This window comes from Barbus barbus (genome assembly GCF_936440315.1).
Source record: "Barbus barbus genome assembly, chromosome: 45".
Lineage (NCBI taxonomy): Eukaryota > Metazoa > Chordata > Actinopteri > Cypriniformes > Cyprinidae > Barbus > Barbus barbus.
This window is the reverse complement of record NC_136723.1, coordinates 25,608,285-25,625,033: the sequence shown is the minus strand read 5'-3', so window position 1 is coordinate 25,625,033 and position 16,749 is coordinate 25,608,285. Positions and strand designations below refer to the sequence as shown.

At 39.2% G+C, this 16,749-nt stretch overlaps 1 protein-coding gene across 2 annotated transcripts in view; it reads left to right on the top strand.

Annotated features, from left to right (window-relative positions):
- wdr70 (WD repeat domain 70) overlaps positions 1-16,749 on the top strand; it is an 86,708-nt gene that overhangs the window by 52,502 nt on the left and 17,457 nt on the right. For both annotated transcript variants that reach the window (XM_079408217.1, XM_079408218.1), the window contains exons 11-13: positions 2,958-3,057; positions 4,440-4,524; positions 7,029-7,167. In XM_079408217.1, coding sequence (XP_079264343.1) covers positions 2,958-3,057; positions 4,440-4,524; positions 7,029-7,167 — 324 coding nt within the window. The remainder of the gene's footprint in view (positions 1-2,957; positions 3,058-4,439; positions 4,525-7,028; positions 7,168-16,749) is intronic.

Genomic DNA, 16,749 nt, shown 5'->3' with positions numbered 1-16,749 from the left:
TTAAATTAAATTCAAGTTTATTTGTATAGTGCTTTTCACGATGCAAATTACAGAAAATGAAAGTTTCTACATTATATTTAGTAATTAGCTTATCAGTGGTGACCATCTCAAGTTGATGTCCATATGGTAGAAATGTACAGTAAAAATCAAGCAGTTAGTTAATGTTGTGTAATCAAACAGACAGTGAACACTAACCGTAATGATTATATGTTGCAATCAAACTTTTAGCAAAATTAATTTGGTAGTTTTGTATGGTGTCTGAGGGTTAGCGTCATCTGAGGTCTTCTAGGGGTTGGCATCATCTCTACTCAGGTGTTCGATCATCTCAGATCTTTTAAGGGCTGGATCCAGACTGAAGCTTGTGTAATCCTAGTTACCTCGGGATATCAGTCCCTTGGCAGGAACACAGAAGCAAATAGAGAGAAATTAGCGTAGCTGCTGTTCCAGCCTTGCAAAAAATTGTGTTCAACCCAAGCAAAAGAATGAAAATGTGCATTTGATCAAATGTAACTGAAGTACAAGGTTATGAGATACTAATATAATATAAACACTAATAAATAATACTAATATTAAATAATAATAATAAATATAACACCCAAATTTTTGACTGTAGAGGAAGTAACAGTGCATCCATCTGGATGTAAATTGTAATCCAAGAGTTTCTGTGTACTGTTTTTTGCTACAATAAGTAATCTCTGTCTTATCTGAATTTAATAGGCGGAAATTATTGGCCATGCAGTCTTTTATATTTTTAACACACTGTGTTAGCTTAGATAATTTAGAAGTTTCATCTGGCCTTGTAGAAATATATAGTTGCATAACAATTGAAACTAATCCTGTATTTTCTAATAATATTACCAAGGGGAAACATGTATATTGAAAACAGCAGAGGGCCTAGGACAGATCCTTGTGGCACGCCATACTTTACTGGATTTAATTGAGATTATTCCCCGTTTAAATAGACCAAGTGGTAGCGATCGGAAAGGTAGGATCTAAACCATCTTAAAGCCTGCTCTTGAATACCTGTATAGTTTTGTAATCAATCTATGAGTATGTCATGGTCTATAGTGTCGAACGCAGCATTAAGATCAAGTAATACTAGCAATGAGACGCAGCCTTGGTCTGAAGCAAGAAGTCATTTGTAATTTTAACACAAACACATTATTATTTTTTTATTTTATAGTTTGTTTTATTTTTTCCAATCTGCTCTCAACTATATTAAAAATATAATTACATATTTTTTAAAATAAATATATTTCCTTCTATTTATTATATTTTTGTCTGCTCTCCATTATATAAAAAAAAATATTTAAAAACAAAAACTAATGAAATGACAAAAAAGCACACATCAAAATTACTAAAACTTTACCTAAAGAAAATATAAAAATAAAATCTAATTCAAAATATTAACAAAAAACATTTTTAGTATATCAGTGATACTAAAATAACATCGAACCAGACGGTTTCTAGATGTCCTCATCTGTTCGATCTGTTCAGCCAGACGGTTTGACTGAGGTTGTTTTATTAAATAAATCAAACACTTTGATCATGTTATCATATTTGGTCATCTTGTGTTTTATTGCTTTAGCGTTGAGCTGAGGCTGTGTGACTTTGAGGGCACTCGGACTCTTAATGGAGCTCAGAGTTCAGACGCACTGTTCATGTCAGATTCAGACGTGCTCTCCTTCCTTAAGAACCACTACAAACACTACAGTATGGTGAAGTTCTTCCTTTCACTGTTACACACACACACACACGGACCAGATATCACTCACTAGTGTACAACAGCTGCTGCTTATAGCTTATACAGGGATTATGAAATAGATGTAAAACTGATGCACCAAATCATATTTAAATAAAAATCATAAACGCAATTATTTTTAACTCATTTTAATTTCTCCATTGAAAGCATAATTGTGTGTGTGTGTGTGTGTGTGTGTGTGTGTTTGTTTGTTTGTTTGTTTGTTTTTACTGAATTATTTTTTTATTTTCATTTATAATTTTATTTTACCTGTTTATTTAATTAGATGTTTTTTCATTTATTTTATTTGTATTTATTTATTTATTTTATTTTCATTTATAGTTTTGTTTCACCTCTTTATTTTATTTGATTTATTTTTATTTATTTTTATTTCAAGCTATTTAATTTATATGTTTATTTTCATTTGTGGTTTTATTTCATCTGCTAATTCAATTATTTTTTTACTCCGGTTTATTTAATTTAATTTAATTTATTTAACTACTTCTTATTTATTTAAAAATGAAATCTTTTTCATTTATTTTATTTTATTTATTTCATTTTTTTTATTTTGAAATAATTTATATTTTTTATTTTAATATAAAATTTTATTTCACCTTTTTCATTTTATTTAATTTACTTCATTTAATTTTATTTTTATTTTATTTGTATTTCAATTTTCTATTCTATTCTATTCTCAGCTTTCAACTATTCTGCTAATGAAAGTGTCAAAACCTCACCAAAACAGATGTGTTTGATATATATTGGTGTTGGAGCTCCTCTGTTTAGCCTGCATTAGATCCTCAGACCTCAGAGAAATCATTCAGATCTCGTCACACTCTGTTATGTAACGAGCTGTTGAGGCTGAAGACTCGGTGCTCCAGTAATTGAACAGACAGGAGGGTACAGGAGGGTCTCTCTTCAGAAGAAGTGCTGAAAGTTACCCGCTGGTATGATTAAAAAGGGTTTTTGGCTTATATACTCCTCCTTCAATCCTTGTGTTGATGTTGAATGTGAGACACGGCTCTGAGTGAGGTTTCCCAGAATGCAGCGGTTTTCAGACTGGAGTGTGGTTTTGCAGATGGAAAGTGTTTGGGCTGCAGAGCCCTCTGTGTGTTTTGTGAGAGTGTTAATGGAGCGCAGGTCTCACCTCTGCTCATCCAGACGTGTTGAAAGCTGCTGCTCCGTCTCTTATGTGTGCTTATGTTATGTTTTTCAGGTTCACACTAAGTTCCACTGCCGCCAGGCTCACGCGCCTGGATCCGACACATCCTGCCTCGCTTTCTCTTACGACGGAGTAACCCTCGCATCACGAGGAGGTCAGACCCGCCGCTCATTTCTGTCTGTATTAGGACTGGCTAAATGTGATAGTGAAAAAATAAAAAAGATATATATATATATATAATATGTTTTTATATATTATATAAAATAAATACATTAATATATTTTACATTTTATATATATATATATATGTGTATATATGTTGTGTATATATATATTTATACATTTATATATAAAAATATGTATTTGTTTATATTTATATATATATATATATATATATATATATATATACATATATGTGTGTGTGTGTGTGTGTACAACACACACACACACACATTTTTATTTTTGTTTTCTATATTATAAATATATATAAATACATAAATAAATGTGTATATATAAAAAATGTGTATAGATAGATAGATAGATACAATGTGTTTAAAAAATAATGTTTATTAGTAAATATTACATAAAGTAAATAAATAAAATGTAAATAGTAAATAATAGTGAATAAATCATATAAAACACTTTTTTAAAAAAAAGTGATATGCTGTTATTTTTGTATTTATATATTGTAAAAAAAAAATAAAGAAATAAATGTAATTTTAAAACAATATATAAGAATAATGCATCTGTTTTTAAATTATATATAAACAAACATTTTAATTTGTATGTTTTCAATATTACAAACACAAATATATAAATTTTTTTTTGCATTTATTCATTTGGCAGACACTTTTATCCAAAGCGACTTACAATTGAAGAATACAACAAATGATTTATCATAAGATGGCAATAAACACGAGAAGTGCCTGTTATACAAGGTTTCAGTCGTCGTTCAAAGTAGTAAAAGCTAGGACGGGAAGGGATAAAGGATAATGAAGTGAGCTGGCAGTTAGATGCTCACAGATCTAATATTTAGATACATTTACATTATTGTTAAAATCTAGATTAAATTAAGGAAACTAGTTTGTTTTTATCATTTAAATCATGTTCAATAATAAAAAAATATATATGCGTTTAAAATTCCATGTTTAAAAATAAGAATTAAATAACTAAAATCTTAAAGTAACAATATTTGTAGTTACCAATCTCTAGTTTCATATGATTATTTACTTCCCAGCAACACTGCCTATACAGTGAAATATATTCTTAATTTGATATAAAATTATTCATATGATTTTATTCATACCGCCCATCGCTATTCTGCATTGACCTTGACAGCTGAATTTGTGGGTTTTAATATATTGAATGCGTTGGAATATGCCGGACGCGAGCACAAAGCGGACTTGTGTGCAGATAATGGAGGTCTTGTGTTTGGTGTGGAAGTGAGCTGAGTGTGTAAGGAATCAGATTTGACTCACGCAGACGCACAATGACGCTGATTCAGCTTTGATTCGATCGCTCATCTGTCTGTTTTCAGGAGACGACACTCTGAAGACGTGGGACATACGCAACTTCAGGAAACCTCTCGCTGCTGTCACCGGCCTGACCTCCTTCTTCCCCATGTAGATGGAAACTTACTTCTCCTGCAAATAATGTGAAGAAACTTCATTATGAGCTGTTTACAGATGTGCATCTTGATCAGGCTGACCAATCTCTAGATGTTTTGCTAATTCTTAGTCTTATTATGGCAATTGATGTCCTGCATTGGCATGCTAAATTAGCTAAATCTGCACTTTTATTTTATAATTAATATGCATTCTGCATATTAATTATAAAATAAATAATTTATTCATTATAATTAATAACAAATACAAATGATGTAACAATGATAATAATAATAATAACTAAATTTTATTGATGTTTTTTCAAATATTGTTAAAAAAAAAATAATCTGATCAAGATGCACAATCTGTAAACAGCTTGTATAAATATATATATATATATATATACACACACACACAGTTGTGTTCAAAATAATAGCAGTCCAACATCACTAACCAGATCAATCACTGTTTTTGGTAGAAATGATATCTCTTCATGGCAAATATTTGACTAGAAGGTGTGGAAGAGTAAAAGAAAACCAACAGACCCAACAGTCATGACATGCATTGAAATTGAAAAGGACGTGTTCAAAATAAAAGCAGTTTTTCACAGAATGATTTACCTCTCGAATTAAACTCCACACGGCTGTCAAACAAGTGACCCTTATTTAAAGACGAAGGCAGCAAATGTTGTTCTGTGCATTTCTCTGAAAATCTTCGTTCCAGACATTATTCAAAAGAATAGCTTACTTTGATTAAAAAGTTGATTAGAGAGGGGAAACATATAAAGAAGTGCAGAAAATGATAGGCTGCTCAGCTGAAATGATATCAGATGCTTTAAAATGGCAACCAAAACCAGAAAGATGTGGAAGAAAACGGAAAACTAGCATTCGAATGGATCGAAGAATAGCCAAAATGGCAAAGACTCAGTCAATGATCAGCTCCAGGGTGATCAAAGAAAGTCTGAAGTTACCTGTGAGTACTGGAACAATTAGAAGACGCCTATGTGAAGCCAAGCTGTCGGAGAGAAGCCCCCGCAAAGCCCTGTTGTTGAACAAATGAAGAGGTTACAGTTTGCCAAAGAACACATTGACTGGCCTAAAGAGAAATGGCGCAATATTTTGTGGACTGAAGCAGGATTGTTCTTTTTGGGTCTAGGGTCCACAGACGACCCCCAAACACTGAATTCAAGCCACAGTACTCTGAGAAGCCACTGAAGCATGCTGCGCAAGCATCACGATACGAGGATGTTTCTCATACTACGTGCCGGGCCTGTTTATCACATTCCAGGCATCATAGATCAGTTTGAGTACATTCAAATACTTCAAGAGGTTATGCTGCCTTATACCGAAGAAGAAATGCCCTTGAGATGGGTGTTTCAACAAGACAACGACCCCAAACACACCATAAACAAGTAGCATCTTGATTCGGTAAACCCAGTCTCCAGACCTTAATCCAATAGAAAACTTGTGGGGTGACTTCAGAAATGCTGTTTCTGAGGCAAAACCAAGAAATGCAGAGGAACTGTGGTGTGAAGAGCAGTCGTCCTGGGCTGGAATAGCTGTTCACAGCTGCCAGACTCCATGCAACACAGATGTGAAGCAGTTCTCAGAAACCATGCTAGCTCAGTCATTCACAAGAAAGCCAAATCTTCAAGCAGTTTGCAGTTTATGCACTAAATGTTTGACTTTGTAAAGAAAAATGCGGACACTGCTATATTTTTGAACAGCCTAATATGCCTTTTTCTTCACTTTCTGTAAAGTAATAGCAAATTTGAAACATTTTTCTTGATGTTTTGATCTAGAATAGAATGTGCAGTGTTCCCAATGCATTTGTGTGTGTATTGAAGTAAAAGTTATTATAAGGATTTTGAGCTTTACTCGCTTTTTTAAACACACTGCTAATATTTTGAACACAACTGTATATACAGTGCCCTCCAAACGTATTGGAACAGTAAAGACAAAATTGATATATATGTATATGTATATGTATATGTATATATAAAATGAAAATCATTAGTCAGATATTATTTTACTATTGTTCACAGTATATACTGTAATAATAGTAAATTATATTTTGAATATGATTTTATTTTTATATTTCAGTTATCATTTAGTTTAAATTAAGAATTTGGTGACGACACGTGCTTTTGTTATTTTTTGTTTTTGTTTTTTGGTGGGGGGGTACTTTTTCAACTAAATTTTTTTAATCTTTTAGTGATTTTAGTACTTCAACTTATCAATTTTTTTATTTAGGCAACATTTCAAATTTTTGTTTAATTGATTTTTGTTTGTTTTTCATGTAATTTCATGTAATTTCATGCTTTATTTAAATTAACAAAAATATAATGTTTTAATAGTTTTAGTTAACTATAACAGCACTGCTGGCAGTGAGCATTATATTAATAACATGAACTCTTTACTGTTATGCGTGAAAGCTCAGCAGATTGGGAAGTGTATTGTAAGTCTGTATGAATGTGAGCTGTTTCTCTCCTGTAACTGTGCTGACGGATGTTTTCTGAGCAGGACAGACTGCTGCTTCAGTCCGGATGATAAACTGCTTCTGACAGGAACCTCGGTGAAGAAGGACGAAGGAAACGGGAAGCTGCTGTTCTTCGCGCGGGAATCTCTGCAGAAGGTGTATGAGATTGAAGTGGCCGATGCGGTAGGTTTGACACACTTCTGTTCTGGTGTCAGGGTGAGAATTATACATTATGCAACGCTGTGTCGATACTAATAATGTTTCCAAAACACGATTTGACGAAGTGCAATGCAGTATGGGACACTGGGACAGTTTCACTCAGCAGCAAATTAAGGATTTTCAGTGTTTTCAGTCATATGATTGGCTATAATGCCAAACCTGACTGAAACTCCAGGGTCGTCCACGCCGATTTAATTTAATATATATTTTATATATACATTAATCTGATATTTAGCTATTTAATAAATTAGGTATATAATCAGCATGCATTGTCCTTGAAAAGAGAAGTATGCTCATACTGCCTAATGAGTTTCACGGAAGAAAAAATATTCTGCCATAATTGCAAATTAATTTTCATTAGTTTCATTTCATTGAAAATATTCCATTTACTTTCATTCTTGCAAATTATTATAATTATTTTAATTATTTTTTTAGTATGTTTATTTCATAAATATTTCATAAAAAAACAAATATATATACATAACATATAGGAATTTCATTATTGCAAATTAATATATTATTATATATTATTTTAATAGTTAATTTTATATATTTATTTAACATACTTTGTATATATTTATTATTATTATTATTATTTGCATTAATTGTTTATTTGATTGTGTTGGATTTTCACATTAATCTGGCATATAGGTATTTAATTATTGCAAATTATTATATTACAAAGCTTTAATTGTTTTTATGCATTCATTTAATATATAAAATTGTTAATATTATAATTTGTTGTAGTTATATATAATTTATTTTGTGATTGTAGATTAATATAGTATGCTTAAATTTAATGATAGCATTATTATTATTATTATTATTATTAAAATTTCAAATGAATATAGTATAATTAGTATTTTAATATGCATATATATACACACACACACACATATGTATATACATATATGTGCATGTGTGTGTGTGTATATATATATATATATATATATATATATATATATATATATATATATATATATATATATATATATATATATATATATATATGTGTACGGTGTATATATGTGTGTGTGATTTATTTTTACTATTACATTAATCTGAATATATTGTGATTTGCTTTATAGTATTATTGTTATATCATTTCAAATGAATATAGTGTAATTAATCTGCTATAGTTCTTTGTTTATTTGATAGTCAGATGTGCTTGTACTGGCAGCTCCGGTTATGTACATTTTTACAGTATCTAGAACTGAGAGAAGCGAGGCGTCCCAATAATATGTTTTTCTCTAGTAATGGAAAGTCTGTCCAGGAAGACTGCGGTCTTGCATTACTTGGTAAATGCTGTACTGTTAGATTACTTGTGCAAGTGCAGACAGGAAGTGAAACTTTCCGCCTGTTCATTCGTCCCTATGGAAGTGAAGGGAACATTGTCTTCCTCCATCCATTTGCTGGAATGACACACGCATGACCTCAACAAGCATCGCGGCGCTCCTGAGAGCTGGATTCATCTGAAGCGAGTGAAGTGTCTCTGGGAGCTCTTTCTGAGGCACATCTGAGTGACGGCTCAAAGCTCCCGTGGCCATCCGTGATCAAATGTGCTGTTGAGTGGGTTTCTCTCAGTCCCAGCGCTCCGGCTCTAGTCAGAACAGCGTAAAAGCTAATGCTCTCCATCCCAGGTTGCTTCTTGTCTTGAAGCTGACAGGATGGCATAAAGCAGATGTTGACGTCCAGCACAACGAATACATGCAGCACAGAAACCATGGAGCAACATCAGTAGCATTAATCAGAAGTATTTTTACTGTAAATGGATTGGTGCATTTTGCTATTATTATTATTATTATTATTAGTAGTAGTAGTAGTAGTATATCATCCTTCTTCCAGTTGTCCTGGAGTTTGGCAGAATAAATCAGCATCTATTGCTGTCACGTTCCCTCTCGGGACACAAGGAGCGAGGAGACGTAGGAGTTCCAATAAGGTTCTTTATTAATATCCAGCGGACAAACAGGGATCATGGGGAGAGACGAACACATCTGACGTGATGACCGGACACAGGGGCTAGGAAACACAGGGCTTATAAACACTAGGAAAACAAGGAACAGGTGAGGACTAATCAAACACAGGGCTAGGGACTAATTAAACTAATGAGGAAAGGAACGAGGATGGCCAAATAGGGACACGAGAGGAGGGGAAACACAAGACAAGGACTGACATGTAACATATCGCCCCCCTCCCGGAAGGTGCGTCCCGCACCGTAACATACACCTCACGGGCGGGGGGGGGCGGGCGCTCTGGAGGCTGGAGCAGGGCCCGGACAGGGAGGAGACCAGGGAAGCCTCCAGGGCGGATCAGGGGCCTTGGGAGGCCATGGCAGGACTGGAGATTCGGGAGGCCATGGCGGATCTGGAGCCTTGGGAGGCCATGGCAGGACTGGAGATTCGGGAGGCCATGGCGGATCTGGAGCCTTGGGAGGCCATGGCGGATCTGGAGCCTTGGGAGGCCATGGCAGGACTGGAGATTCGGGAGGCCATGGCGGATCTGGAGCCTTGGGAGGCCATGGCAGGACTGGAGATTCGGGAGGCCATGGCGGATCTGGAGCCTTGGGAGGCCATGGCGGATCTGGAGCCTTGGGAGGCCATGGCGGGACTGGAGATTCGGGAGGCCATGGCGGATCTGGAGCCTTGGGAGGCCATGGCAGGACTGGAGATTCGGGAGGCCATGGCGGATCTGGAGCCTTGGTGGATCGGGGTCCTTTGTGGCCTTGGCCTTTGGCCTGGCCACACAGACTGGGACTATATGGCCCCCCCCCAAAATTTCTTTGGGAAAGTTCCCCTCTGGGGCCCACATTGGAGGAGAGGGCTCTTGGGGGCGCTCGGGAGGAGCGGGCACTAGAGGGCGCTCTGGAGGAGCGGGCACTAGAGGGCGCTCTGGAGGAGCGGGCACTAGAGGGCGCTCTGGAGGAGCGGGCACTAGAGGGCGCTCTGGAGGAGCGGGCACTAGAGGGCGCTCTGGAGGAGCGGGCACTGGGGGGCGCTCTGGAGGAGCGGGCACTGGGGGGCGCACGGGAGGCGCGGAGCTGGACGGAACCAGCGGAGACGAAGGAGAGCTGGACGGGACCAGCGTAGATGCAGGAGGGCGCTCTTGCAGCGCGGACTCCTGAGGGCGCTCTTGCAGCGCAGACACTTGAGGGCGCACGGGAGGCGCGAAGCTGGATAGAACCAGCGGAGACGAAGGAGCGCTGGACGGGACCAGCGGAGACGCAGGAGGGCGCTCTTGCGGCGCGGACCCTTGAGGGCGCTCTTGCGGCGCGGACCCTTGAGGGCGCTCTTGCGGCGCGGACCCTTGAGGGCGCTCTTGCGGCGCGGACATTAGAGGGCGCACGGGAGGCGCTGGGCTGGACGGGACCAGCGGGAACTCAGGTGGGCTGGACGGGACCAGCGGGAACTCAGGTGGGCTGGACGGGACCAGCGGGAACTCCGGTGGGCTGGACGGGACCAGCGGGAACTCCGGTGGGCTGGACGGGACCAGCGGGAACTCCGGTGGGCTGGACGGGACCAGCGGGAACTCCGGTGGGCTGGACGGGACCAGCGGGAACTCCGGTGGGCTGGACGGGACCAGCGGGAACTCAGGTGGGCTGGACGGGACCAGCGGGAACTCAGGTGGGCTGGACGGGACCAGCGGGAACTCAGGTGGGCTGGACGGGACCAGCGGGAACTCAGGTGGGCTGGACGGGACCAGCGGGAACTCAGGTGGGCTGGACGGGACCAGCGGGAACTCAGGTGGGCTGGACGGGACCAGCGGGAACTCAGGTGGGCTGGACGGGACCAGCGGGAACTCAGGTGGGCTGGACGGGACCAGCGGGAACTCAGGAGGGCTGGACGGAACCAGCGGGAACTCAGGAGGGCTGGACGGAACCAGCGGGAACTCAGGAGGGCACGTGCGTGGAGCCGGCACTGGAGGGCACGTGCGTGGAGCCGGCACTGGAGGGCACGTGCGTGGAGCCGGCACTGGAGGGCACGTGCGTGGAGCCGGCACTGGAGGGCACGTGCGTGGAGCCGGCACTGGAGGGCACGTGCGTGGAGCCGGCACTGGAGGGCACGTGCGTGGAGCCGGCACTGGAGGGCACGTGCGTGGGGCCGGCACTGGAGGGCACGTGCGTGGGGCCGGCACTGGAGGGCACGTGCGTGGGGCCGGCACTGGAGGGCACGTGCGTGGAGCCGGCGCGGGGGGGCGCTCGGGAAGCGCGTGTTCGCGGGGGCGCTCTGGAAGCGCGAGTTCGCGGGGGCGCTCTGGAAGCGCGAGTTCGCGGGGGCGCTCTGGAAGCGCGAGTTCGCGGGGGCGCTCTGGAAGCGCGAGTTCGCGGGGGCGCTCTGGAAGCGCGAGCGGCGGCGGGCTCGGGGGAGCCGCTGACGACGGCGGGCTAGCTTCGACTCGGGCCCGGAAGTCTCCCAGACACCGGTATATCCCCAGCCTCCAGGTCAATCCCGTGGTGTCTGGGAGGTTCATGGGGCGGTGGTGACAGGCCCCGAGCCGGAAGAGCTGGAGGATGACCGCGTCGTGCAGCTCCGCCTTCCCGGCCAGCTCGCAGAACTCCTCCGTGTACTCCACGAAGGGGAGATCGCGGAGTATCAGGGCGCGGAGGCGGGCGGCGAACTCCATCGCCATGGAGGGAGCGGGAAAAAAGGAGCAAACAAAAAACTTTCAGAAACGGAAAACAAAATGGGGGAAAAGGAGTGCCGCTTACTTTGTAGGTCCGGTCATCTGTCACGTTCCCTCTCGGGACACAAGGAGCGAGGAGACGTAGGAGTTCCAATAAGGTTCTTTATTAATATCCAGCGGACAAACAGGGATCATGGGGAGAGACGAACACATCTGACGTGATGACCGGACACAGGGGCTAGGAAACACAGGGCTTATAAACACTAGGAAAACAAGGAACAGGTGAGGACTAATCAAACACAGGGCTAGGGACTAATTAAACTAATGAGGAAAGGAACGAGGATGGCCAAATAGGGACACGAGAGGAGGGGAAACACAAGACAAGGACTGACATGTAACAATTGCTCTTGAAAAGAGAAGCTCAGATTTATTAAAAAAATTCTCATTTAGAGCTTCACAGAGGAATAGAATTGAATCTAATTATTTATTAATTTATACATTAATCTGCAATAATTATTTGATTGTGTTGTGATTTCACAAGATTGTTGGTACAACTGTAATATTTTATCCTAAAATTAAAAGCATGTCACATCAGCTTTTTGTCATATATTTAATTATTTATCATCTAAATAATCTTTTTATTTTTCGTCTGTGAAGTATTAACTAAGACATTAGCCAATATGTGCAAGCTTCCCTTTTCCATGCAATGACGATACATGCTGATTTATATTGCCAAACTCCAAAATACCCCCATCATTTATGTCCGGCATCGGTAGCAGAGGTGGATGGCTCTTGTTCACTGAAAATACTGTTGGCCCGTCCAGAAGACTAAAGTTATTTATAGCTGACCTGACGAGGAGCTATTTACAGTGTTTATCCAGCGCAAGACGACTGAAGAATTGAAGTGCTTTCTTTATGAAGTGCTGCACCAGCCTGTCCTGTGACAGGAAGAGCTACCAATCATTCAAGTGTAAACACAGGCCGTAACCCTGCAGTGGGGTCGCGCTCTGTGCCGAGACGTGGACACATCTCCAGGCTGGTAAAAGTAAATACTCCAGGGGTGGTTCTCAGCTTTGCTGACTTTTTCACAAGGTGCAAAAACCAGGTGAGACATGTGCGTCCTCCAGGACGCCTGCTGCTCCCTCTGCACTGGACATTTGGAATGTGGCTTGATGTCCGAAAACTAAAACAGAATTGAAGTGATATAGTGTTTATTTAACTGTCTTTGTGGGTATCTCAGAGTGGTTTGCCTCCTCTCTAAAGGATAGGACATTTGTTGTGAATGTAGGAAGTTTTTCGGCACCTGTATTATGTGGTGTTCCTCAGGGTTCGATTCTGGGACCACTATTGTTTTCCATATATATGCTTCCTTTGAGGTTCATCTTTCATCTACCGCTGTTACGCTGATGATTTTTTGTTTTATTTTCCAGTAGGGATGTAACGATTTGCTCAACTCACAATTTAATTTGATTCACGATTTTGATTTTGCAATTCGAATTTCTCACGATTTTGTTTTTACAAAATGAGATTGAAGACATTATACAGTAAATGAGAAGGTGTCCTTTTATTAGGCTATTGCTGCACGTTTCTTTGTGAAATTGAAATATAACAAAACTTTACTGAAATTTTAAAACAAACCCCAAATCAAATAAGCAAGTTAAACAAATAAAAGAAATCTCTTTATATAAACAAACTAAGGCTTTGTCTGTTCTCTTTCCATTTAAAATGAGAGGCAACCACTGCATTTTAATCATCATCCAAACAAAGATGCAGCATACATGCAGCATGAGCAGTTTTTAATCTAAATTAGATTGTGTAATTTCGAAAATTTGAAGCAAAAACAGAATGGTCTGACTTTAGTTTTGTGAAACTATACTACATAAAACACATCTAAATGAAACAGCAGACGACCTGAATAAGACACGGATTCGCTCTCTGCCAGCAGGTGGCGCTATGAACAGCAATGATATAGTGTTTCCTGGGTTACCGCTGTAAACAAAGCAGAGCTGTGCTTATGAACACTAATATGCATCTTTCAGAGGCAAGTTAGAAAGAAAATACCATAAACCTTTCTAAAGACAATCAGTTCCCCTCAGAGATACATACATATAAACTCCTCCTCCATTTGTGTCTCGATTTATTTGGTATCTCAAACAATTTTAATCATCACATATTTGAATCGATTTTCAACTGGCTCGCGGTTCATCGTTACATCCCTATTTTCCAGAGACATTTTGAATGCGGCTGTATTTCTATAACTAAAACCGATCCAGGAATGCTCAGACTGAAGTGTTATAATGTTTATTTAAGTGTTTTTATATAGGGTGGTTTGCCTCCTGTCTAAAGGACAGAACATTTGCTGTGAATAAAGCAAATTTTCCTCCAAGCTGGCCCCTTTAGTATGTTGTGTTACCCATGGGTCGATTCTGGGACCACTGTTATTTTCACTTTATATACTTCCTTTAAGAAGTACAATATCTATTACTACTGTTACACTGACCATATTCAGTTTTATTTTCCAGTGACATTTGGAATGTGCCTTGATGTCCGAAAACTAAAACAGATCCAGTGCTGCTGGGATTGGAGTGATATAGTGTTTATTTTAAGTGTCTTTGTAGGTTTCTCAGTGGTTTGCCTCCTGTCAAAAGGATAGGACATTTGCTGTGAATATAGCAAGTTTTTCCACCATGTCAGTCTCTTTAGTATGTGGTGTTCCCCAGGGGTCTATTCTGGGACCACTGTTGCTTTTGAGTTACATCTTTAGGAAGTACAGAATCTCTTACCAATCTTACGCTGACAATTTTCAGAAAACTAAATCAGATCCAGTGCTCCTCAGATTGAAGCAATATATTGTTTATTTAAGTGTCTTTGAAGTTTTCTCTGAGCGGTGTTACAAAGCAAGTCGTGCTCTGGACTTGCACAGAAAGACTAAACCTAGAACTAAAACATAAACTTTGTGCTAAAAGCATGTTAATGTTAAGACAGACTCCAGGTGACTTTCATGTCTTAGTCTGTTTTCACCCCTCTTCTCCTGTGTCCGCAAGTGTATTTTTGAGTCTAAACTTTATTTCATTGCACATCTTTTCACTGGTTTGAATTGGAGTTGGAAAACCCTTTTTACATCAACAAAACAAATCAGACTGTGACTTGAAAGTGACCTTGTGTCTGGTTGCAATGTAGTTAAATTATTATTATTGTGATTACTGTTGTTATTATTATTATTATTAATTGCATAGTAATTTTTAGATTAATTATTTTATGTATCTGGCATGGTATATACATTGTTTATATATTATATTTTAATTAAAAGTAAATTATTTTATGTAATTACATATAATTTTATGTATATTGTATATGTGTGTGTATACTGTATACATATCTATGTATGTAAATATAATTCCATTATAAAGTAAAAATAGCCTTTCATATTATTATTATTATTACTACTACTACTGCATTTTATTTATTTATTTGTGTATATTTATTTATTGTGTGCTGTGAAAGCATCCTTGTGTCTCCTGGGTGAATGGGCGCCATGTTGGGTTGAGTTTGGCACACACTCATCCAGTCAGTAAACAGCTTATTTGGTTTAGAAAAGATGGAAGATTGAATATGATGCTGAAATGTCACTTCAGTCTTTGCCATAACCGCAGTAAATGTGCTCAAGAAAGATCTGATTCACTCACATCGCCATTATTATCATTCCTCCTAGTGCTTGTAGAAACATTTGAGCTGCACATAAATACTGTGCATTGTGAGTGTTTGTTTCTCTGGCACATGATGAACAGCTGTAGATGCATGCATATATATCGCTATTTTTGACAGTTCCCATATGCTGCTTCTCCTGGTGTTTGCTTTCCTTACCCACGGTCTCTGTGTGGCACGATTACGAGTAATGGAGAGGTCAGATATACAGATGTGCGCGATCTAAACCCCATGATACAGTATCTGCAAGGTAATGGAGCGACTAAAGGAGATTACCTTTGTATTCGGCCAAAAAAGGCTCAGCTGGAAGCACATTTCAGATCCGCAGCCAGATCTTCTCTAAATAATCAATTACTCGGCCACATGCTCATAGAGACGGATTAACCCCGTACATCCCGTTAAGTCAATAAGGGCCGGAGAAGCCCCTGCTACGGTCCTGGGGGAGGGAGAGGGTCTAAAGCTGGATTCTAGGTCAGGCAGGCTTAACGCAGTCCGGCTGGAGGATTCAGGCAGAAACGAGCCCGGCGCTGAACAGCTGGAGGCTAAGCAGATTTCACCCCATGCCTCCGTAGGTCTTTCCTGATCTCAACACTGCAAGATCTGTTTGGAAAGAGTTTCTTGAACATAGCATGATTAATTATGCTCCTCTTGTGCTGTTAACTTGTCTCAAGAGACCATTCTTAAAGTGCATTTAACCTGGTTCTTATTCTTTTGGATTTCCTGTACAACAGCTTCATTATTTACTTACCCTCATTTTATTTTATTATTTATCTTATTTTATTTTGTTTTATGCAGCATGTTTGCATGACAATGCTGTTTATTTTTATTATTTTATTTTATTTTTTTGTAGTATTTTAATGCATTTCAATGCAGCATGTTTGCATGACAGTTATGTTTTTATTTTTGTTTTAATTATTTATTTTATTTATTTTTGTGGTATTTTCATTCATTTCAGTGCAGCATGTTTGTATGACAATGTTTATTTTATTTATTTATTTATATTTAATTTTATTTATTTTTGTGGCATTTTCGTGAATTTTAATGCAGCTTGTTTGTATGACCAATGTTTATTTTATTATTTTCTTTCATTTATCTTTGTGGTATTTTCATTAATTTCACTGCAGCATGTTTTCATGACAGTGGGGACATGTTTTCCCCTCGTTTTGATTCAAACCTTTATTTTATAGAATTTTTTTCAGTTCTTTTTTTTTTTATTTGTTT